This window comes from Fusarium poae, chromosome 1 (genome assembly GCF_019609905.1).
Source record: "Fusarium poae strain DAOMC 252244 chromosome 1, whole genome shotgun sequence".
In the NCBI taxonomy this organism is placed as follows: Eukaryota; Fungi; Ascomycota; class Sordariomycetes; order Hypocreales; family Nectriaceae; genus Fusarium; species Fusarium poae.
In genome coordinates this window covers 11,161,586-11,186,439 of record NC_058399.1, presented here as the reverse complement: position 1 = coordinate 11,186,439, position 24,854 = coordinate 11,161,586, and the positions used below count along the sequence as shown (strand labels likewise).

The 24,854-nt window shown below is 40.2% G+C and overlaps 8 protein-coding genes across 8 annotated transcripts; 4 read left to right on the top strand and 4 right to left on the bottom strand.

The window, feature by feature from the left end:
• Window positions 1–343: 343 nt before the first annotated feature.
• On the top strand, window positions 344–1,787 carry FPOAC1_003636 (uncharacterized protein; the record flags this gene model as incomplete). Its single annotated transcript, XM_044848195.1, has 4 exons — window positions 344–410; window positions 460–559; window positions 606–769; window positions 817–1,787. 4 exons carry the CDS (start codon window positions 344–346, stop codon window positions 1,785–1,787), a joined length of 1,302 nt encoding a protein of 433 aa, XP_044714111.1.
• A 268-nt stretch (window positions 1,788–2,055) lies between these two features.
• On the bottom strand, window positions 2,056–4,305 carry FPOAC1_003635 (uncharacterized protein; the record flags this gene model as incomplete). Its single annotated transcript, XM_044848194.1, has 3 exons — window positions 2,056–3,887; window positions 3,934–4,211; window positions 4,262–4,305. The coding sequence occupies 3 exons, from the start codon at window positions 4,303–4,305 to the stop codon at window positions 2,056–2,058; spliced, it is 2,154 nt and encodes a 717-aa protein (XP_044714110.1).
• Window positions 4,306–4,464: 159 nt separating this feature from the next.
• On the top strand, window positions 4,465–5,028 carry FPOAC1_003634 (uncharacterized protein; the record flags this gene model as incomplete). The annotated part of the gene is made up of 1 exon (XM_044848193.1): window positions 4,465–5,028. One exon carries the CDS (start codon window positions 4,465–4,467, stop codon window positions 5,026–5,028), a length of 564 nt encoding a protein of 187 aa, XP_044714109.1.
• Window positions 5,029–5,520: 492 nt separating this feature from the next.
• On the bottom strand, window positions 5,521–6,205 carry FPOAC1_003633 (uncharacterized protein; the record flags this gene model as incomplete). Its single annotated transcript, XM_044848192.1, has 2 exons — window positions 5,521–5,860; window positions 5,913–6,205. 2 exons carry the CDS (start codon window positions 6,203–6,205, stop codon window positions 5,521–5,523), a joined length of 633 nt encoding a protein of 210 aa, XP_044714108.1.
• Window positions 6,206–7,558: 1,353 nt separating this feature from the next.
• FPOAC1_003632 (uncharacterized protein) lies at window positions 7,559–8,408 on the top strand (the record flags this gene model as incomplete). Its single annotated transcript, XM_044848191.1, has 2 exons — window positions 7,559–7,843; window positions 7,902–8,408. The coding sequence occupies 2 exons, from the start codon at window positions 7,559–7,561 to the stop codon at window positions 8,406–8,408; spliced, it is 792 nt and encodes a 263-aa protein (XP_044714107.1).
• Window positions 8,409–8,774: 366 nt separating this feature from the next.
• On the bottom strand, window positions 8,775–9,479 carry FPOAC1_003631 (uncharacterized protein; the record flags this gene model as incomplete). The annotated part of the gene is made up of 3 exons (XM_044848190.1): window positions 8,775–8,802; window positions 8,853–9,028; window positions 9,099–9,479. The coding sequence occupies 3 exons, from the start codon at window positions 9,477–9,479 to the stop codon at window positions 8,775–8,777; spliced, it is 585 nt and encodes a 194-aa protein (XP_044714106.1).
• A 1,975-nt stretch (window positions 9,480–11,454) lies between these two features.
• FPOAC1_003630 (uncharacterized protein) lies at window positions 11,455–11,733 on the bottom strand (the record flags this gene model as incomplete). Its single annotated transcript, XM_044848189.1, has 1 exon — window positions 11,455–11,733. One exon carries the CDS (start codon window positions 11,731–11,733, stop codon window positions 11,455–11,457), a length of 279 nt encoding a protein of 92 aa, XP_044714105.1.
• A 12,248-nt stretch (window positions 11,734–23,981) lies between these two features.
• FPOAC1_003629 (uncharacterized protein) lies at window positions 23,982–24,551 on the top strand (the record flags this gene model as incomplete). The annotated part of the gene is made up of 2 exons (XM_044848188.1): window positions 23,982–24,156; window positions 24,409–24,551. 2 exons carry the CDS (start codon window positions 23,982–23,984, stop codon window positions 24,549–24,551), a joined length of 318 nt encoding a protein of 105 aa, XP_044714104.1.
• Window positions 24,552–24,854: the final 303 nt, after the last annotated feature.

Here is a 24,854-nt window from a genome sequence, read left to right as displayed (position 1 = left end):
GGCGGGACTGAGAAAAGGCCAGACTAAAATACTAGCGCACTTCTACATTGTAACCTCAACTAGAGCTGATCAATTATGTCTATCACCCATTAGATCAATGCCAGTTTTTATGCAACCCGCCGGGCGCATACAGACAAGACACGCAACCGCGATAAAAACGATTGGTCCAATATCCCCAAAAAGAGGCTCAGCTCTTGTTGGTGATGGCAAAATAACAAAATGTAAAAAACATCATGTTTCACAACTTAGCACCGCCCCAGGCATACCCTGGCCTGATCTTTATTGATGGTTGAAAAGGCAGCCTAATACCCAATTCTTCCACTTTTCGATAAGTTTGTTCAACATGCCACAGCCATCAACGAAAATGCACCAAAATTGCGCTGACTTTCGTGTCTTGTCGTGGGATAGAGGTGTGTTACTACTGAAGTTAAGGTTTAGTGGGAGTACTAATGAGAATAGGGAAAGAGGAATGGCGTGGGCTGAATCAGATTAGCCCGGGAGAGTTTTATAATGAGGGTTTACATCCTTTGTTGAGGACTGACTCTCATGTTACGGTCATGTAAGTTTACCAGCGATTTATGGAGGATTATTGCTGATGATGGCAGTTTCGCGGACGCCGACAAGGTGCGCGAGTGTCCATCTTGTCGGAAATGCTTCACAAATGAATTCCTTATGCCTGAGCTGTGGTGGTCAAGCTATAGTCGCAGATCAAACGGATACTTTGGCAGCGAGACATTCCGCGATGACCAAGGAGATATCTCATCACTAAGTAAGCAATACTCTACACGTCCAGTTTCACTTTACTGACTACTGTAGATACATGGTCTCGCTTCCTCGCCAAGCAATTAATAGACCAAAACACCCACGTCTGGCACAAATTCAACATCTTCACCCACTGGATCGCCTCAACCCAACAAACATACCTCATCGTCTTTGAAGCTCCAAAACAAACCCATCTCAGGAGCCTTTTCCCCAGTCCAGTTCTGACCAACTCTCACAAAGATGCACTTCACGATCCTTTCTGGGTATACCCTCGTCTTCTTGAACAATTAGCTGGTCTACAAGATAACAGCGTCTGGGCCGTCCGCGATCGTGTAAGGAATATAGAAAAAGAGGATTTGAGAAAGAAACCGAATCCAAGGTATAGACATATGCACGATACTGCGCGCCATGCGATTCACGTTTCGGAGACGCTTGAAGTTGCGGAAAAGACTGTTGCGTCTATTGTACAGCAACATAATGTGTTTAGAGAAGATATTGGATGGGGAGATAAAATACGGAATGCAGGATATCGACGTGTGGACGAACGATTGTTGTGGTATGACCATATTCTTCAAAGTCTTCGCTGTCGAGCATCTGCAAACAAGGAACGTCTTCTGAATGAAGTTCAGCTAGCGTTTAATTCCGTCGCGCAGTACGATTCGAGAATTGCGGTCAAGATTGGTCGAGCGACGCAATCTGACAGTGCAGCGATGAAAACCATTGCCTTTGTCACATTGGCGTTTCTACCAGGGACGTTTATCTCGGCGCTGTTCAGTATGTCGTTCTTTAATGTGGATGATGATACGGGGCAGTGGAGTGTGTCAAGAAAGATATGGATGTACTTTGCTATTGCGATACCGGTGACTTTTATCACGAGTGGATTGTGGTTATTGTGGCAGAGGTGTTTTCCACCTGCTTGGATTGGTGAGGAGGAAGAGTCTGCGAATGCGCTTAGGGATTTGCGTAGGAAGATCAAACGGGGTGATAGTGCAAGAGTTGATAGTTATGAGATGTCGTGGGCGTGAAAGACTGATGGGAAGATAGAAGTTGGATGTTAGTGCTTGGACATTGGAGTTTAGGTAGGCGTATAAAGTAGATGAAGCGTTTCTTGAATAGCGAACTATAGAACTAGGGAGCGTTGATCCCAATGATATCGTGTATCCGAAGTGTCAATTACATACATATACGCCTTGCTTCCAACATTGAACCATACCCCAAATAACATAAAATTCATTCATAAAGCGTAGTCCAATAGTTAACCAAACCTGCTGTTCAACTCTGATTCATATCTCATCAGATTAACTGGTTGCATCTCTCAGCCGTATTAAAGTCATTCTCCGCCACCACAGCATCAACAGACACGATTGTTTCCGCTTTGCCAGCGGCACTGCTCTCTTGAACCACTCCTGGCTCTGGAGTGTAAGTAGTCCCGATTGCAGGTGACTGCGACTGTACAGTAATACTGACGACGTCTTCCTGCGGTAGAGTTGTTACAGCACTTTGTTCTGCAGCCAGACTCGTCCCGGCGAGGATGTCGTTACCTCCGTATCCGCTGTTCAGAACGAGAGTTGTACTGTCGGTAGTGCCGGGGACTTCGACGAGGTGATCATCACTAGTGATGATCTCGGGCTGGTTGTTTGGGATATAGACTGGGTAGACTGGTTGCTGTGCTTGAGATTGGAGGATGAACGATTCCGCTGGTTGGGGTGTGTAGGTGGGTACTTGGTAAGAGACTGTTACCTGTTGCTGGGTCATTTGGGGTACTTGAGTTGGATCGTAGATGTATTGTTGAGTAGAGTATGTCTGCTGCAGGTCAGGTTGATAGATTGGTTGAGGTGCAGGCTGCATAGGCTGTACGTAAGGCTCCTGTGGTACCGATGGCGGCGGATAGTCGGTCTGCTGCGTAGGTGGCATAGATTCGAGCGGTTGAGCCTGTTGACTGGGATCCATGACAGTAGATTCCTGGTTTGGCATCGTATCAAACGTGGTCTCTTGTTGAGTCTCGAAACTGGATTGCTGTTCGTAGGTTTGTTGGAAGTATTGATCCTGCTGTGGCTCGTAGCTCTGCTCAAACGTGGATTGAGGCTCGGTAGTAGTATAAGAAACCTCTGTTGTAACACTAAACGGCTCAAGCTGCTGATCGAATATAGACTGGTCATAATTCGTCGGCCCAGATTGAACCGAAAACTCAAAGGTCGCTTGTTGTTCGTACGCTGGCTGTTGAAACATGGCCTGTTGTTGGTTCTCGCCAAAGTCGAACGACTGCTGCGACTGCTCCGAGAAAGACTGATCGAAGCTCTGCTGGAACTGTCCTTGCTGTTGGTCTTGGTAGCCACCCGAATCGTCCCCAAAGCCGAATCCACTATCGTCATTGTAATCGTTGTATTCGTTGTCGCTTCCAGAATTATCACCTGTCAGACCATTCACTTGGTTAAGCATCCTTCCAAGCTTCCTCCAATTCTTCTTCTTGCCCAGTTTCCCAACCTGTCTACTGGCCGACTCGACACCTTGGCCGGTTAGTCTGGCGGCGTTGATAGTAGCAGAGAGGATGTTGTCTCCGACGTTTTGTGAAGTGATTGGCTGGCCGGGAGCAGGTCTCCTTCTGACCACGACTTTATTGCCCTGCTTTGGCTGTTGTCCTGGTCGGTCCCACGTCGACAATCCTAGCTGCTCATTGACGTAGAATGGTGTCGCGTCTGGTGTTCTCAACTCTTTCCAACCCTCAGGTAGAGAATTGGGTGGTTTGGTCCACGCGCTGGTTCCCAGTCTTTTGTTGAAGTAGAACGTTCGTCCGTCGGGTGTCCTGCGCTCGTCCCAACCAGGCGGCAGACCTGAGAATCCCGATAGAGCTGCCGCCGTAGGTTTGAGATGGGTCTTGAGTCCGGTCGCATTATGTGTGTACCAAAGCCGCCCGGATACATTCTTTCGGATTGTCCACATGTGAGTTGTCGCATCTTGGACTGACGGTTGTACACGGGGGTCGGATTCGGTTGCGTAGTAAGACTTGTCGTGGCTGTGGGAAGTGTTGACTACGTTGGAGGTGAAACACCAAACACAAAAGTTTGTCGCAATGTGGGCGGTGCTGCAGATGAGGCAGGTATACACTGATACATTGAGAGGGATTCCTAGAACGGTCAGCGAGTGTGTCTTGAGGTAGCTCAATCGACTTACCTTTTCGGCAATGATTACACAGTCTGGGTTGGCCAGTAGAAGTACGTCTGACGTCTGCTGTCGGAGTTTGTTGAATTGGTGGAGGAGAAGTTGGATCCCATGTTGGAGTGCTTATCGGGCTGGGTAAAGCGACGCTTGCGATGGTAGCGGCAGGTGCTGCAATGTTGGGACTTCCACTACTAGTGCTCGCAGGTATCCAGTGCTCAGGGACAAATGAGCTGGTATTAGGATGACCAGGATCATTGTGATGCAGAGGTGTTGGGCCTGGTGAAGCAACGCTTGCGATAGTAGTGGCAGGTGTTGCGACGCTGGGACTACTACTACCAACGCTCGCAGGTATCCAGGAGTTGATGTCATCATGGCTAGACCCATTGTGATGTAGAGGTGCTGGGCTTGCTACTGGTGTCTGGGGCTGTGGTTGGGGTTGGGGTTGAGATTGAGCCAGAGGTTGTGGTGGTGTTTGATGAGTGTTTACCAGTGTCGGTTGGGCCGTTTGACTCGCTATGTTCGCAGCTGAGCTTATCGGACTAAATGGCTGTTGCTGAGGATATTGACCGGGGATCTGCTGCTGAGGCGATGGTTGATGGATACTCGGCTGCTGCTGTTGCTGAATCGGAGATTGTTGTTGATGCGGCTGTTGCTGAGGATGCTGAGGTTGAACTTGATGTTGCGGCGGCGCATGTTGCTGGAGTTGTTGAGGTTGTGTCTGGACTTGCTGTTGCAGTGCTGGAGAGTGTTGTTGAACCTGAGACTGTTGCGGCGATTGATGGTGAGGCTGTTGATGCTGTGTCAATTGGGGACGAGGTTGCTGAGAGTATTGGCCTTGGTGTTGTTGTTGTTGCGGAAGATGCTGAGCGGGTACTTGCTGTTGTTGGATGGACTGTACAGATTGAACATTTGGCTGAGCATTATGGATTTGATGTGGCCTTTGCTGAGGGTATCCAGGATGAAATTGTTGTCCAGGATGATAAGACTGAGGACGTTGTTGCTGAGCATTTGGTTGCTGGTTCTGTTGTTGCTGATGGTGAGGATAGCCACCCGATGGATACTGTTGCTGCTGCTGCTGAGGAGCAGGTCTATGCGCAAGAGAAATAACTTGTGGTGAAGGCGATGATACTACAGATTGTTTTCCCACTGGCTTTCTAGCAACAGATCTCTGATGAGACAATCCCTGAGGCGGCATAGTATTCGCATGTCGTAGAGGCTCCATCTTGACTTGGACTTCACTTACACGAAAGATAGAAGCGGGGGAAACCAAGAAAATGACAAGACGGGAGATGAACAAGTTCCCCCCTCTTGGCACTTTATTATCTATCCATCTATCTATTCCCCCTGTCAATCAACGTGATCCCGAGACTTAATTGGTGAAAGATTAATTCATCACATCTTGATGCTGCATCTATTCTTTCAACCCCCCTCTCTCAACGGGTATGCACAAGGGTCATTCCTCAGCCGCAAATCTGTAACCACTTATAACCCTGCTCCGTCAACTTCGTGGCGCGCTTGAGATGCAACATGCTCTTTTGGGGTAAAAGGTTTCAAGGCAGATTCGGTAAGGCGTTTTTAGATGCCGCTTCTTTCACTAGGCTACTCTAGTTTGTTCATCTTTCTATTCGTCTCCTCACATCCAGTCGTGCAGGATGCTGATGGACAATAGCCATGGGCACAAGCGAAAGCGCACAGCCCATCGTTTTCTTTCTCTGTTCCCTGGATACGACAGGCCTGGAGACCTGTATTAGGAGGGAGAGGAGATTCCTTGCCGTGGCCTGTGCAAACGCAGGGTGAAGGACAGTACCCGTGGGCGCAAGCGAATGTGCAGAGGGGGAGGAATTTCCGTGTTTCGCCTTCTGCTACAGCTCCTTGATTGCATGGAGCGTCGTTTGTGAATGTGGAAATGGTGGGGACAGAGGATGTCATCTCCTCTGGGCTTTGCGACATGTCAGTGAATACATTGTTTCTTGCGCTGCGCCAAGACTTACATGCTGCGTCGAAAACGACCAGAACCACCATTCGATGAAGCAGGCGGCAGACCTTGCCGCCTCCGTTCTTCATTCTCTGCTAACCAGGCTTTGTATGGCCCGTCATTCCACAAATACCACATAGCGTAACCGAAAACAAGATAAGTCAAGATCAAGAAACCCATGATGAAATAATTCCATGTCTTCGGAAGTTCCTTCGCAGGTTTCTCCTCAGGTGTCTCCGCGGGAGGCTCCTCCGCGGGAGGCTCTTCGGGGGGAGCGTCCGCAGGGGGGTTGTCCTCGGCGTCGGGCATCTTGTGTTGATTATGGGTGTTTTGTGTGTCGATTTATTCGTTTGTGTGTTGAGGATTGGTGACGATTATTCTGCCAATGGGGAAGCTTGTCTTAAATATATTTTCATCCTTAGGTAGATTGTTTTAATACTTTTGTGTGAACTTTGATAACAGGTTGTTGGGTTATGGTATAAAATAACGTTCGTTATCTGCCATCATCTGGGCAATGGACTGGTCAACATTAATTATGAACCCTAACGCATCAACACCTGGCTATTCCATTCATGAGATAGGGGCACTGCTGAATCGAGAGAAAGTGTATCAAATGCAAAGCACCAATCGACCTTTACCAGGAAGAATACAACTCTCTGTCCTGGAGGTCAAAGTTTACAGGCTCAGTCACGCGGACAATGGTACTCGAGGATATCTACAGATGCTAGAGTGACAGAGCCATCATTAGTTCTCTTGACCTTTCTTTCCCTTTGAAGTTCCCTTTTTGAGCGTGTATTTTGTTTAATTATCTTGAAGTCAGCTAAACTAGATGAGCAACAAAACCACAGTGTTGTTGACAGTATCCAAGACGAATTCTAAGTCAAGATTCTCTGGTTGTTCTCAAGTTGGTCATGTTACTACCAGAAAGTGCCAAAGCATCAAAGTATGAAGTTGCCAAAACCTAGCTCCAATACATTGGCCCTGAGTTGCCATTAATCGCGTTGTAGGGAACACCAAGAACAGCTGCCCCATGAGCATGTATCTTGTTGATGTAAGAAACTACAGGTACGGCAGCGTCTGAAGGCGGAGTCCTGCTTGAGACGGTGACTGCACACTGCTAGGCTGAGATATGTAGTCTGCAGAGGTCTCTGGGTTCGGTCACTGCCGGCTTCTTTGTCGCTAGTAGAGAAGGGAGATAAATATTAGTTTATTGCGCTGTCTGCCGTGGCTGCCATCTTCGTCACTGGGAATAGATGATCTATGTCGTGTGTTTTTGACGAATGGTAAAAGACGGTTGACCTTTCTCCCTTTCGATAACTGCCTCCTTCCTTATGACAGCTACCTCCTTCCTTATGTTGATAACCTCCTTCCTTGTGTTGACCACCCTAGTGGGTAGCAGAAAAAATGACCTCTTAAGTCTTGGGTTACAAAAATAAATAGTCTAAGAGCTATAGTCTAAAGAGCATAAAGTGGCCCACTAATTTCGTCTCTTATGCTTCCAGCGGCCAATTTTTCTGATACCCTGAGGCCACCTCCTTCCTTATGACAGCTACCCCCTTCCTGATGTTAACCTTTAGGAGAGAAAAGGATCTTTACCTGGGAATCCCAATTCTTCCGAAAACATAGACAAACATCATCTTCATCATCTTCATCATCTCCATCATGGCCGAATTATTCGACGCCGTCAACTATTGTCGCCTCAAGGGCGGCGCTATCCATTCGGACCTGGAAGAAGCAGTCAAGCTGATCATGAGGCACGAAAAACGGATCGAAAGACTGAATGGTTTTACGCCGCAATATCGACCCCTTAGCGCTTATGAACTCCCCGGCGCTGAGCCGAGACGAGTATTCGAAATCATACTGCTGGAGGAGTTGGAAGACAAGATATTCGCAAGCACAAAGTTACCAAGTTATGAAGAGTGTGAAAGACCAGCTCGCTGGATCATGGTAAGCAGTTTGAAGATGTGGCAAAACGAGTAACGAGTTACTGACAAGACGTCTTTAGATGTTCTGGGGCAACGACTTGCCCGTCATCACAAAACCTGGAGAGGATCTGGTGCTCATACTTTTCCAGCTAGCATACATCCTCCACGTTGAACCTGAGCGAGTCTTAGGGTCAGCCCATGACGCGCCTCAGGCCAACGGATCTCAGGTCCACGGAAATAGTTGGAACGGCCATATCGCGCCTCAGGCCAACGGATCTCAGGCCCACGGAAATAGTTGGAACGGCCATATCGCGCCTCAGGCCAACGGATCTCAGGCCCACGGAAATGATTGGAACGGCCAATTTCGGGCCCTTCGCGACGAATATATCCCCGAAGAGCATTACTTTTACTTCTTATACCGACTCCTTCATCGTATTAACTCAGTTGGCTGGAGAGGCCATCCACTTGATGTACATCGGGCGCAGGTCTTGCTTGTGTGGTCAATAGTGAAGGCCCACCGAGGCGTCTCACTTCGTGACTTCTTGCGCTCAGAGAACCCTCGAAGGAGCTATGTATCATCTGAATAATGAGAGCATCCCTGCCCTACGGGACGAAATCAGTGAGTCACTTTATGCTATTCAGACCAGAGTCAAGACTAACAGACTAAGCTTTAGGTGACAGACGAAGCTTTAGGTAATAGACTAAGCTGTAGGTGTGTTTCGGCTTGGTATTAGAATAGACAGAATGAATAAACATGGTTTATATTTGACATTGCTTTGCCCAAAGAAACTCCTACAGGCACTAATTAGTGACTTGTAATGGACCGCCGTCATGAGATCACGGTTCAAAGTACAGGATAAAAAGGAAACCAGCCTTCATTCGCCCTTAAACATCTATCGCATCCATGATTCCCAACGACGAAAGACCAACACCTGACAGAACGCCCTTGAGAATTACCTGTTGTTCTCGACTTCGTAATCCCTGGAAATGGTTGTCAGTATGTGGTGTAAGACGAACAGACGCAGACGTACCACACGATCCCAAGACTTTTTGTCATCTCGCTAACCGCATCATAGACCTCAACAAGGACGTCTCTGACATGTCTCTTTTGACTGGCGACGTAGAATTCTGGCGTAATCGTGTCACCCTCGATTGCGTTGCCAGCAAGCGTCTGCAAGCTGGTGACATCGTCGTTTGTTGCTTTCTCCTATTCTGCAAGCTTCTGCCACATTATTAGTTATCTAGTACTTTCAAAGGTTGGGGACAAGATAACTAACCGGCTGCTGGGTTTGGTTGGGCCTCGCAATATCAACCTCGGAGACCTCAAATAATCCGTATCTTCTCTCAACGTCGTCCTGCCATGCAGTCATGTCCATGTCCAAGCCCATGTCAAAATGGCCAAGATACCCGCGCGGTATCGATTCCGGTTCTTCCTCTGCGTAGAATTGTTCTGCTTCCCGCATGGCCTCGAGGAGCGCCGGGGTTAATTCTTGGAATTCTGAGGAGTCACTGTCGTTGCTGGAGCTGGAGTGGCTTTCTTTGGGACTGTAGTCGTCGTTGACGAGCTCTGGGGTCACCTCTCGAGATTCGGCCTTGTCCTTTTCGTCGCCCTGATGTTCGGTGACCGTACCGCGAGGTGTCATTTCGTTGTTTGACATGTTGGAAAGTGTATAAGTAACTGTATTGAAGTACGATATGGTCGTTGTGAGTTGAAGCACGACGTAAGAGAACGAGTGTTGTCATCGCAAAAGCCCCGCTGAATCATGACAAAGACACGGTGTGAAGGAAGGAGCGAAGCAGTCGAGTTGGTAGCAAAAAGATGGCCGTTCATATTTAGGGTACGAAAATAAAATAATGGTCTAAATAGCATAAAGTGACCTACTAATTTCGTCCCTTGTGCCTCAAGCGGCGTACCCTGAGGAGTGAATCACCTCAAGGGAATCTTTGTTGTAAGCGGAACCCATCCATAAACCATTTGTTTCAGCTGCTGTTCGAGATCCAACGTTTCGCCTTTTGATCGGCGCTGTCAATTATGGACGGAAGATCTAGACTTCGCTAGTAGCCTACGCATTAAGGTATGCAAGATCCGAGCAGTCGGTAGTCAGTAGTCGATAGTCGGTAGTGAGCTGTCAAGTGGAACGACTACTGGTGGGACGACGATCACTTGATGTCTCTCCCATCAACACCAAGAATGCGACATATTTAGTAATTAATTATGTATGAATAACCTCATCTGGAATCATGGAATATGTGCATCATAATCACGAAATGTTAATGTGGCGCAGTATGTAAGAATCACCACTTTTGTCTATAAACACCCCTTGACATTTACTCGATGACCACGCGTCAAGATTAAAAAAAGGTAAATACGTCCAAGTAATCTTCAAGTTGTTCATTTAAACAACAAAAATTCGTCATTTCCAAATAAACTTTTATTGCCATCACCAAAAGACATGCGATCGTCAAGTTAACCCCGCACGTTGATGGAACGACTCAAAAACATACCTACTGAGGCGGGTTCCGTCAACGCGGTACTAGAGCTCTCTGTCTTGTTATGACCGCGACGAACCTATCAAGTTCATTTTCTGTAAAAGGTTATCCGAAATCGTGGTTTTTTGGCAGTTTTGTTGCGTGTCAGTGACATTCGACGACGTCATTTCTTCATGCATGGGATTCTTCAAAACCTGACTTGGTTTCTGATCGAGATTGAAACGTCGGATTCTTGTAATATGCACCTTTTTTGTAACATTTATGCGTGCTGCAGCGAGGGATTGCACGTGGCTTTGGCAGAAGTGCGTGACCTCATGTGTGGATCATATGCCCCGGAGAGGGCATGATGCGAACTATCAAGTACTGCAACGTTGACTTTAATCACTGGTAAACTAAACTGCATGTATTCACGTGTTTTGAGGCAACGTATTGTAGTGTTAAACTTATGGTATTTCTGCCATTCAGTGTGGGTGCTATGCTACCTCTAGCGGCCTTTTTCATCAAGCCGCCATCCCAATCATTAACCCTCCATGACACTTCCCATCCACAGGAGAGAAGAAGAAGAGTTCACTCAAGATAATTCCCGTTATCCTTTCCTTTCCCTGTCCGGCCTCAGGCGCAGACTATAGTAACGTAACGAATCCAACATGGGGTATCCCGAATGCATGCAGAGTTGTAAAAACAAAAACACAAGTACAAGGATAATGATAAAATACAACGCCGTTTGGCAAGCAAGAGGCTTGCGCAAGTGAAAGCAGGTCTAAAATGCAAGTTTCCCCTTCTGTTGGGAAAAGTTCCTGAAATGCTAAAATGCTGAATGCTGGAGAGGTTGGTCGTAGAAGCATGCCAGTGAGGTGAGAGCGAGAGGAGGTTATACAGGTCGTGTTATTGGTAAGCGAGGGAGTCTGGTGGCGATGCGTGACGTGGAAAAGTAAGCTGTGGGGGAATATTCCGGAGTGTTCTATAGTCGTTTCATTGTGGACATGTCGAGGGTTTGATGTGGTGGTGGCGAGATTTCAGGTGGTAGTAGGTAGAGGCGAGTCAAGATGTTGCGGTGGTGAGGTTGAGGTTGTTTGTTCTAATGGGGGGGGGGGGGTGTCATGATTTGTCGGTGACCGCGTTCTTGATGTGTCGCAAGCGCATTTACTTCTTGTGCGACTTGCCAGAGCGAGAGTAGTTTCTTCGCACGCGCTCTCGACCGCGGCGCTCCTCTTCATCGCTGCTGTTGCTGCCACTGCTGTGACGGCGACGATCCTCCTCGTACCAAGCGCTCAGTGACTTTCCTCCAAAGGTAAGATCATCATCCTCGATGATGGTGGGTTGAACCCAGGCGTAAGCTGAAGGGTCGACTTCGCGAGCTGTGGGGTCGAGAGCCTGAAGATTGGGGACGTAGTAGTAGTAAGTTTCGGTTGAGTGAGCCATGGTGACTGTGTGTATAAAAAAGAAGGGATTGGTTTTTTTTCTTCTTCTTTGCGCGGAACTGTCGTGATATTTATTTGTGGTTTGTTATTGTTGTGAAGAAACCTTTGTTTTGCTGTGGAGGGAATGGAATGTGGACACGCCCTGGTAAACAAAGAAGGTGGAACTCTACACAAAGGGATAGACGGTGTGATATGATTTGTTGTTTATTGCTTCAAGCAATAATGATAAAAGAGGTCCAGCTCAAAAATGATGTATGAAAACGCTGAATCCAAGGCTGTGACGGTTATGAACGCGTGAATGTTATATTGTATTGTGTATATAAAATGTAAAAAGAGAGGAAACCCCAGGAAGGGGATTTTGGGGGGGAAGGCTGATGGATATAGACACTGGCAGAGGCTGTACCGACAGTTTGAGAGGAGTGGGGAGTGTAATTAACTGGAGCCTCAGGTGAATCAAGGTGGAGGTGTGGCGGGTCTTGGCTCGGTAGGGGGGGGAGTGGCAAGGACAGGGCCAGTCCAGCCCGGCGACCGACGCTTCATAAGGGCGTGGGGGGGGAGCTCAGCTTGAGCCGCACTGTGGTCGTCACTAAAGATAATGATGTCTCAGAAGGCGTCTAAGGGTCATCAATGCCCTATCCACAGTGGCAATTAGCACTCAAGACCAAACAAGGCAACCCGTTGACTCGGCGCACAGTAGAACGATATCGGGGGTGGATTTAGCCAAGACTCCGGAATCTCGCCCGTCCCTGGTCTTTAGAGTCTCCTTTTTTAAATTTTTGAGGCCTGGGCCAGAACATGACATGGCCAGGGATCCATTCATTCCTACAGCGTATTTTGCGGGGATGAGCGTGAGGGCTCTGGGATAACGAATGCCCTAGAACTAGCATTCCACTGATAACAAGAAATGTTAAAAAACAGAAGCTATTCGGGGGTGCCGAAAACCGGCCAACATATTGAATCGTGAGGGAATTGTTGTTGTTGTTGTTGCTGCTGCTGCTGCTATGCTATTTGTTGACTCATCTTTTGTCGCTCACACCACACACACACTCGCTCCCCATGTGGTAGAAAACTTTGACAGAGGAACATTTCGGGTTGTCTTTTTTTTGTGTTGGGGGGTTGAATCCGTCGTGTTGGAGTCAAGATGGATGGACGGTCTTGGTTATGAGTGGATGAACTGACTGGATCTATAGACTAAATTGAGCCCTTTTTTTGCTTCTTTTTCTTCTTGAGAGTCAAGGGAGGAGGATCAGTGGGTATCCAAGGGATGAACTAGATGATTTTTATTTTTCTCTAATGAAAATGTTTTTCTCTGATGAAATTATTTCGTGTGATACACCGCAAATGAATGTCTCATGGCGGAGAAAAATACGGTGTCTTTTGTTAGATACGAGTTGGCATCTGGTTTGAAGAGTGAGACAAAAACAAAGACAAGTCATTAAAACCGCATTGTTGGGGGGGTTAAAGACTTGGCGTTTTTCACTAATAAATGGAGAAAGTGGAATAATCTATTTCTTGATTTTGGTATTTGTTTGAAATTGTTTTTAGACATTTCTGTTGATCTTGTCTTGCGACACCGCAGGTGAGAAAATAAACATGTTATGGGCCGCCGCGGATCCGCCTCGGTCAAAGGTGAACTGATCCCGATTCATCTTTAATTATACGATGCTGGGGAACCGGCCGAGAGAGAGACGATAAAAATAAAAGTGAGGCTGGATCTTTTCGCTTCCCCTTATCATCAAAGCTCGGGCCCTTCCATGAGTCGATGGTACGATTACCTCGTGGGATTATTCTGGGCTTATATCGTCTCTCCGTCCGTGTCGCATCCAAGCTATGATGATGGGTGAGATTACCAGACACTGTGCATGCAGAAAATAAAGAGAGGCATTTGCGATATTCACTTTTGTGGTTGAAAATGGGTATTGGATGTTGCCTAGCAGGGCAAAGGCTCAGCCCAGCCCCAGCCCCAGCCATCCCGGTGGTACTATTACTGTCTTGCGTGAGACTATTGGAACAAATGAGCATGCAAATACGTAGGTACGTAGGCAGCAGGCCTCACTTGAACAGCAGCAGCTTTATGTCTCGTGCCTGAAGATGAACTGAGAGGTGCCCTTAAAGTTAACCTAAGAGGTGCCCCTGATAGTGTGATAAAAAGTAGGTAATTTTAGTATTAAGCTGAAAAGTAGTAGATTAGTGAAATTATAATATAATTAGTTAAAAAAGTAAAGGCTATTAATTTAGCTTTTTTTAATTTATTATTTCCTTATTCCTTTTTATCTCTTTTCTTTTTAATATATATATATTATAATTAATATATTAATTATTATAATTAATATATTAATTATTATAATTAATATCTCTATTAATCTATTATTAATATATTAATTTAATATATTAATTTATTATTTCTTAATTAATAATCTATTTACTATCTATTATAGGTATTTATACTATTACTAGTTAACTTAAGAATTACTTTAATTACTAGGAGTATATTATTAAAGTTAAAGGTAAGAGATAGCTTAATAATATACTATTTAAAGTAGTATATTATATATTAGCTATATTTTACTTATTTATTATTAATTCTTTAAGTAAAATAGACTTATCTATTTCCCTTAAGGAGAGGTTTTTTATTAAATCTTAAGTATTTTAAATAATAGTAAACTTTATAGTATAATAAGTTATTATTAATTTATTATTTATTTATTCTTTAAGTATTAATAGAATATATTTTAAAAGCTATAGAATTTAAAGGTCTATATTAAAAACTATTATTATATTAAAATCTATATCCCTTAGTATAGTATAATTATAATTAATAACCTTAAATATATTAAGAGTATATAATCTATTAATTATATCTTATTTATTCTTTATTAATATATTATTAATCTATTATATTAATTACCTTACTTTTTTAAAGTTCTATTTTAAAGGTATTCTAGAGGGTAAAGATACTCTTATAGCCTTTAAGCCTCTTATAAAGCGCTAATAATAAGTATAATATATATTATCTATATATTCTTTATTTATTACTAATATATTATAGGTTATTATTATTAATTCTAATAATTCTAGTAACTTAAATACCTTTAAGACCTTATATAAATATAATAAGGTTAAAAAGTCTAAATTTAACTTAAAGGCTAATTTTACTTCCCTTATTATACTTAAGATACCTTTTTATAAGTCTACCTATATAAATATTTATATATATATTAACTATATATTAGCTATATATTATTAATTTATTATTAAGGTATTATTAAAACTACTTAATAAGTCTTAATAGCCTTTATTACTAAGGATTCTATTACTAAGGCTCTTATTACTATTGCCTTTATTACTATAGCCCTTATTATTATACTTTCTCTTATAGTAGCTAGACTTATAAGTCTTTATATATATATTAGCTATATATTAACTATATATTATTAATCTATTATTAGGCTATTCTTACTAAGGCGCCTACTGCAGAGGCTTTTATTATTCTTATTTACTTTACCTTTACTTATAAGACCTTAATTTCTATATTTAGTAAAATACCTAGTAGTCTTATTATAAGTTACTTAATATATAACTTATATATTAATAATTATTAACTAATATATAGTCTTTTACTCTCTTTAACTTAAATCTCCCTATTTATATTAAGACTATTCTTAATAAGTATAAGGCTAAAGAGATAAATTATATATTAATAATATATTATATATTACTTATTAATATTATAGATTAACTTTAATAAGGTAAAGAAAATTACTATAAAGCTTAATGCCTATAAGTAATATATTAACTATACTATAAGCTGTTAAAGTAATAAGTCTTTATTAATATATTTTTAATTTATTATATTAATATAATATAAATTATTCCCTTCTTAATTTAATTAACTTTAGCTATAAGGTCTAGAAGTACTAGGCTATTAAGAAATTTCTTTAGCTTATTTACCCTAGCGCTAAAGAGTAGCTATTAATTACTTATAGATTATAAATAAATAGATAATATATTAATAATATATATATAATATATTATATAAGGTTATCTTAAGGAGTTAAGTATAAAGGTTTAATAATTAAGATATAATATATTAGTAATTAATAATCTTTCTATAGATTTATAATATATAACTAGTCTTATTAACTTTTCTTATTTTATTTTTTAATTAATTTAAAAGTAATTAAATATAAATTCTTTAATAAGAATTTATTTCTTTATAAAGAAGTAATAAGTATAATTAAGTATAATTAATTAATAAAGAATTTATTATTATTATATATTATTAATATATAATTAAATAATTTATAAATAGAATATAATAAAAAAGTTAAAGATATATAGGGTAAGAGTAATATATTATTAATATATTAGTAATATATTAATTATAAGAAAAATAGTTAAAGAAGGTATTTTACTATTCTTAAGGAAGATTTAAAATTATTTATATTTAATTTATATATAGCTATTCCCTCTCTAAGGCTATTTAAATATCTGCTAAAGGCTATTATAGTATATTTTATTAATAGTAAGATAGCTTAATAGATTAACTATATATTATAAATTAATTATAAAGTATAGAGATAATTAACCTTAGTATTTTATATAATAATATTAGAATAGGTAATTACTTTATTAAAAAGGATAAATTTTCTAGAGATTAATAAGTATTACTTCTTTTACTTTAGGCTTATATATAAGAGCTTAATATAGAATCTTAAGTTTAACTTTATACTAATAATATATTAATAATAAATAGATAATAGATAAATAATTAACTTATTTATTTACTATTATAAATTCTATTAAAACCTCTCTTTAATTCTAAGGTTATTATATATAAGGTATATACCCTATTTTATATTAGTATTAATATATTTAAGCTAGATTAAATTAAACTATTAATTACTAAGTAGTAATATATTAATTATCTATAGTTAATATATTATATATAACTTATAGTAGAATAACCTATAATAAACTTAAAAATTAATTACTTTACTAATAAGAGGATTTATATATAGATTTAATATAATTAGTATTCTTATTTATAGAAGACTATTAATACTTATTTATAGGGGATATACTAAATAAAAGACTAGCTCTAATTAAAGCACTTCTCTTATATATAGCCTAATTAGTTAGGCTAGGGTAATCTAGGTTATATATTAGTAAGGCATTAGATATAAATTAAAATAAATCTCTTATTAATTATAATTAAATTATAAATACTATAGTAAACTAAATAGTCTTTAGCCTTTAGTAAGGATATTATTTACTAATATATAGATATATAAGAAGGCTTTAAGTAAAAACCCCTTTTATATAAGGTTTCCTCTAAAGAATTATTAATATATTAATTATATATAAAAGTAATTTTATCTTATTATAGCCTTATTAAAAATACTTATAATAAAAATAAATAAAGTATTCTTAATAATAATAAATACTCTTTAAAGGATTAATAAAATATAAATACTAATTAAATCTTATAATATATTAATAAGTAATAATTAATTAATAATAAATAAATAAAGAAAAGAATTACCTTTTATATAGGCAATATTTTAATTTAATATAATCCTCTATAATCTAGTATTATAAATATACTATTATTAAATACTAATTTAAAAGTCTCTTTTTAATATTTAAAAAGCTACTTTAAATATTTTAAAGTAAGTCTCTATATTCTGCCTATAAGTAAAGGCTTATAAAAGGGGAATATTTAATTAATATATTAATAATATATTAATAATATATTAGCTATATATAAGTAATTACTTATTAATTTAATTAAGAAGGCAGATTGCCTAAATAATCTTATATTTATTACTACTTATAATATACTTAAAATTTATATTAACTTAAAAGGATAATATACTAGAAAGCTTAAAGTATTTTACCTATTTATATAATATATAGATAATTAATATATTATTACTTAATTACTTAAAGTATTAAATATACTAGTAATATATTAGTAATATATTATTAATATATTAATAATACTTACTTTATATTCTTTATCTTTATAGTATTTAATATATTTATATTAAATACTAAGTCTAGAAATACTTAATAGATAATAAATTAATTAATACTTTTAGAAACAGTAAGCTAAATAATTAAAATTTAATAATATAGAATAAATATTAATAATAGTCTTTATATTATACTAATTTAAAATTGCCTATACTGGCTTAAACTAAAGCTATTTATTTTAATAAATAAATAGATAATTAGCTATATATAGTTAATAAATAAACTATAGATTATATACTTATAGTTAATAGTATATTTAATAATACTATAAAAGTAGTTTTTAATAAATTAAAAATCTTAATTAAAACTATAGTAAAAGAAAGAAAAGGATAGTAATATATACTATATAAGGTAAGAGTAATATAAGGATATAAAGGATTATAAAGAACTTATATAAACTAATATATATTATATAATATATAATATATCTAGCCTTTATTAATAACTAGGTATTAATAGTCTAGTAATAGATTAGTTATTTATTACTAATATATTAACTATAGATAAGTAATACTTATTATATTTCTTAGCCTTTTGCTTATTAATATTAACTAAATAATATATAGGGTATAATAGTATATTAATATCCTTCTTATTAAGGAAATCTTAAATAGTCCTTATATAAGGTTAATACTTAAGAGGGATAGAGATATAAGTATAAAGTAGCCTTCTATTAGTAGTATAATTACTATAATATATAAGCTAAGGGTGCTTTTTAAATAATCCTTAAATAATATATTAATTATATATTAATAATATATTCTAAATATATTATATTTATAACTATAGGATATTTATAGAGCTTAAGGCTATAAATTACTAAATATACTATATAATAGGCTTTACCTATTTAAAATTATTTCTAAATAGCTTTAAACTATTTAATAATAGTTAATATATAAATAATATATTAAATTAAAAAGAATTTATATAATAGTCTCTTATTCCTTTATAAGTTAATTAAGTAATACTTTATATATAGCTTACTTCTTAAAATAGTCCTCTAGGTTATTATTATATAAATATAATATAGTTAAGGAAATATATTTATATACTTTAACCCCTATATAATTATATTTAAAAATTATATATACTTTATTATTAAAGAAATTAAAAATAGTCTTCCTTAAAGGGTATTTTTTTATATAGTAAAACTAGAGCTATAGAGTTATTAATATATTACTAATATATAAATAATTTATTACTTATATATTATAAAATAGATTCTTTAGTAATTTAATATTAAATAAGTTTCTTATAATAATATAAATAATACTATTATTTAATATAAAAGGCTAATTAAAAATACTAATAATATAAATAAAGTTCTTAGTTAAAATAGTATCTTTATTTAATTTAATATACCTTAATTAAAAAAAGTCTAATAATATTAAGATAGATATATTATAATATATAAGCTAATTAAGCTATTAATATATTAGTAATTAATTAATAATATATTAAATATATATTACTTATTTAATTTATTTAATCTTTTTATAGTAATCTATCTTTAAAGACTTTAAATATAGCTAGTTTAATAGAAAATAATAAACTTATAATATTAGGTTTTAGTAAAAAAGGCTATAAAAGCTATAATTAGCTATTAGACTATTAACTTTCTATAATAAATAAATAATACCTTAATAATATATTATTAGAAGGTTAAAAGAAAGAAAAAAGTAAAGAAAGTTATATAAATTATTAATTAAGAGTTAACCTAAGAGATACCTTATAATAGTATATAACCTAACTAATTATAACCCTTATTACTACCTCTTAGCTTAATACTAAAATTACCTACTTTTTATCACGCTATCAGAGGCACCTCTCAGGTTAACTTTAGGGGCACCTCTCAGTTGATGTACGAACCCTTATGTCTCTCATTCTTGGCGGTATGTATTCTGCGATGTGCTATTTGATATATCTTGTTCTGCCACGCTGGCCAAGCCAGACTTCACCACGTATAAGACGCATTGGGTGATGGGGCCTGATTGCGGGGAAGGCAGGCATTCACAGACGCAAGGCAAAGGCAAGGCAGTGGAGAGAGGCTCCGCGGGCCATGTTGAACGAGGGATGGGATCTGACAGGGGAGAGAAACACAAAAAAGAGGGGGGAGTGTGGATAAGTACAGTGCAGCGAGTGATGTTGCTTGCATTGACAAGTTCTAAGAGCTACCTATTCGAGCCGAAGCTATCTACAATATGCGAACCATTTCCCCGCGCGCGGGGGGAGAGAGAAGGATACGATGCCTCCAAGATACCCGAAGTACGCGTTCAAAAGGCCACATGGCAATAGACAAAGAGCGGGACAGTGTAAGAACAGGTTTATGTTCCCCATCTGCTGACTGCGACTGCTGCACCGCTGACGATGACTACCTCCAACGGGAACGGTAACTACGGACGGTGCGGTGCGAGTATATTGCCGCAATTATCATTGTATTATGCGCAGCTGACGGCGGGCTGGCTGAGTTGATAGAAAAGTGTTGTGTTTGTTTCTCAGATAGGAACTCTCTGCGCCGCCGCAAGCGCTCTGGACCCTGATCTTCAAATGATGGATGGATGGATCAGACGCACATCTTTTGTGCGCGGACAGTATATGTATATGATAGACTGTCCATCACATATCGTGGAGAACTGTGAGGCTCGCAAAAGAGGATATCACCTGCATCTTTTGACATACACACAAGATAGATAGAATCTGAGACAGTGGGCTAGGTAGCCGTTGATCAAACCCCATGATTTGACAAGCGCGCATGTGCCTCGATTTTTGGATGCCTGGGGGGGAAACCAAAGTATGTAGCAGGATTTGGAAAAAGGCGGGGAAAATACAAAATGGAATAAGATGGGGGTTGGGGTTTTGCTTTGGGATGAGATGGTTCGTCACATGCTGAAACTCGCCAAGTTAAGATCAGTGTTTATTTCAGGCTGGACAGATGATTGACTAGAGCTTCACGCCACCAGGAGTATTGTGGTAAAACGGTGAAAACAGCGGTGATGTTTTTTTCTTTCTGTTAAACAATATGAGAGTCAGTGAGAAAAAACAAAGTTTGACATGATTCAATATTGATTGTTCTAAAGTTGACCATGATCTGATAGCTTTACTGTAATAAAGCCGAGGCTTTAAACTGTGCGGCTGTAAGTTGTTCTGTAAAGGGGAATCTGGGGTCAGCTTACAGGGGTTTCCTAAAATCAGCCTTTCCATCCTTTCCGCCCGCGGGAACATCTCACTCTAGCCTCTTTCCAATCCTGGAACCCTGGAGGAACGAACGTATGGACCTCACAACCCCGGAGCCGCGCTTCTTTAAAAGTAATGTTTATTAAGAACTCTGTCCGGAATGCTGGACTTGGAAAGGCGAAAGGCCTGGAGTTTCCATCAGGTCATGTTTAAACGAGCCTCGAACTTCAGCCGTTGAAAGTATTGAAAAAGTTTATTCCTCCGAGACAAAACTATTGACGTGAGCTGAAACTAGCACAGCACCCATGGGAGTTGCCGAGAAAAGAACAAACTTGTCAGGCTTGTCAAAGTTTTTTCTTCTCTTCTAACTTGTCTCATTCGCAGCGTAGAAAAGGTAAAAAAGGAGACGTTTATCAGAATTTTCACAAAACAATTAGAGTCTTGTTCCGCCACTGAGCAAAGAGTTGAGTCAGTTTTGTACTGTACAGTGCAACTATTTACCCCGTACTTTATTCCTGAATGAGTCGCTACACACCCCCTTCTTGTCACAGTAGCCTTGTCGTCTCGCGTCAGCCACGAGGGCACGGCGCCAGAACATGTCAAGAACACCTAGTCAAGATAGCAAGGCGGTGTCGACGATACTGTTGCAGCAGACATGATGTGCTGTAACTGTCGCTCACCGACTCTGCCAGCAAGCAACCCTTTTTTATTGTAAGTAACTTTGTCTTGATTCATTTACAGCGAACAAATGACTCTTTTATTACGCCCCTCCCCCTGTTCGGCTAGTCAGCACCGCCAGCTCTGGCACGAATCACCCTTGCTCATTGAGCATCACCTTTAATCGCCTCAACGTACCCTAGACTCAGCTCACACACAGCCAACTCTCACCGTCGTTGATCTTATTATCTGCAGAGACGATCAACATCCCAACAAAGCTGTAGGGAATTTTCTGAACCCTGGACTTGAATGAACATGCGCTCATCCTTTGTGGCAATGTAAGCAAAAAACTCACAATGCCTGCGTAATAGACCTCAATTACGTCGTTGTGTAAGCCCGCCAAGCCTCATTCACGAAGCAATCAATGCTGGGTTTCAATCATTACTGCAGTATTCATCATTAAAGACAATTAAATGCAATGCAAGGCAAGATAAGTCTAGAACCATTGGACACGCCCCCTTCTCTTCTGCACAAGAGTCCAAGATCTCGGAACCGATTGCGAGATTGATCCAGGGCAACATGACATCATATTGGAGGGGCAGGTTTTTTTGACAGACAAACCGTTAATCCCGGAACGGGAGTATCCCGCCGCGTAGTGAGAAAACCGGTTATTGTTTCTTGTTTCTACCTACTGTTTCTTTCTTATTCTTTCCTTTGTCTCTCCCTTGTAACAATGATGACGAGCATTAAAGAAAACAAAAAGAGTGGATCAAAGAAAGCATGGATGTTTTAGTCAATAGAAAGAACACCATTGATGTCTTTGTGACGTCGTTTGGGGAGGCGAAACCTTCTCTTGCCCTGACATGCATGCCCAGAACCAATCAACCAAAGAAAAAGACTTGACGCCTTGCAGCGTCTTTGTTCTGAGCCTTGCAACACCCACTGACAATTACCTTTTCTGCCCGTTTAACATTTTTTTGCAGATCTCGGTAGACAGGCACAGGAACATTCCGTCACCTTCAGCTCTTGTTTCCGCAACGGTTCTGCAGGTCAAACGGAACGAAAGCGAAAGGCCCCTCTTCGTTTCCTTTCCCCAGAATTACACCCATCACTGTGCGATTAATTGAGGAGCATTTTTTTTTTTTTAAAAAAAAAATTCTCATCGATCCCGGCCCGAGTGGTGGTGGTAGTTCAAAGAAAGGTTTCTTCAGACAAACCCGGCCGGATAACGGGAGTGAGACGGCCAACCCACACAAGCCGGACCGAAGCCGGAGCGGGGAAAAGAGGAACAAAGGATGAGTAGTTCGGCGCTTGGCATTTATTTTTGCGGGGGTGCTGCTGGGTGGTGTGGATAGCGGCAACATGTTCTTGTAGATCAGAAGCCGAAGCTGACAGGCTGACAGGATATCCAAGAGGCTTCAGCGCCCCCATGCTGATTTGGACAAGACGGGCACAGTTGGGATGATATCTTCTCTGTTACCTGTTTGCATTTCTTCAGGAAATGTCCCGGAATGGCTGTCTGAATGTTGGGCCATTAGCCCTCCTGATTTACGAAGGTCTGACCTGAGCGTGGTAGAAGTCAAATCGGAGTCACTGTCTGGCTTGTACCACATGTAAAGTAACCCCGCGCACAAAGTTCTTCCCCCATTGTCCAAGAGCTCTGTCTTCTTTCATCGCAACTGTCTAACTGTGCTGTTCTCTGCTGCGATACTTTCTCGTATCTTTAAACATGCCGATTACTGCGATTCTCAGCTCTCAATGGGGTACTTGTAGCCCTGTAATAGCTGCACCGGGGCATGGCTATGGCGTGAATATGTTTTCTAGGGGATGAAGGGGTTTGCCTACCTCTATACGCAATATTGAACTTCTTCTGACGAGTGCGGCTGATAGAAAGGAAAGTTGATTGACATTCTTGCTACTGATGCGTAACTCTGTACGCGAGCCGTCGGAGGTCACAACGCAGGGCATCAAATTGTTACCCAGGGCATGTCATACAGTTCCCACCTTTTTCCTTCTGGTCTCATCAACCCGAATTTCACAAACTTGGTTAGTTCAGGTGTTGTTTTCCATCTCCCATCATTCTTCAAGGAGCTCAAGGAACTTGATGAGAAAGGTCTCTCCAAAGTTTACGATCGCGTTCTCATCTCAGACTGAGTTCAACCAACTTGGACCTTCGCCTTGCTGTCGATGGCCTCGAAGAAGTTGAGCTTGGAGGTAATGAGATTGGAACTACAGGTCGTGGTATTGGACCATGTTACAGTACAAAGGCTGCATGAAGTGGTATTCGATTAGCAGAGGTCTTCAACAGGGAGCTGTTTGAGTCGAAACTTCGCGACTTGCATCAGACTACTAACAGATACGGGGACTTGTTGAGGTATGATGTTGAGGACAAAATCGCCCGTTCTCGAGAACATCGTCCGAAGCTTGCTAAATGCCATCGATGTCGTGCCTACCATGCAGTCTGCCCAAGAGAACAACATGAAGATCATTGTGGAGGGTGCCAACGCCTCGATGCTAGATCTCGACGTTGGATCATATTCATATGTGACAAGTTCTACCACATCCGTGGCAGGCATTATTGGCGCGTTGCACCTCAACCCTGTGGCCTCGCTGAAGTGATCGGGGTGGTCAAAGCCTATACAACCTGAGTTGGCAGGGCAGTTTCAGAACTGATGATGTCGGAGAAGTTGGCACGAAACTCCAGACAGTGGGCAGAGAATGGGGAACATCCACTGCTCGACGACGTCGTTGTGGTTGGCTCGACTTGGTAGTGCTTCAATGTAGCATGGCTATCAATTATCAGCACTCAACCTAACCAAGCTGGACGTACTGGATATATTCGAGACGGTCAAGATGACTATGGCGTACAAGGACCCTGGATCTGGCGAGGAGTTAGCTTCGTACCCTGCGGATCTTGGTATTCTCGGTCGAGATCATGTTGTTTAGGTATCATGAGATGCCCGGGTGAAAGACACCGACCACGAGTGTAAAGACTTTTGGTGATCTTCCCAAGCAGGCGCAAGGCCATATCGAGTTTATTAAAAACTTTGTTGGAGTCAAAGTAGAATGGATTGGCATTGACTCTGACTGGACGAGCATGATAAAAAAACAAGTGGCGGTGGTGGATGTATCAGCGATGAGGTGCTGGTCCTGCGAGCGTGTTGCTATTGGTAAGAACAGTAAATCTAAAGGCCAAGTATCAAGCGACGCTGGGCAGGAAGAGGGAGGGTGATCTACAGTCGCACAGAT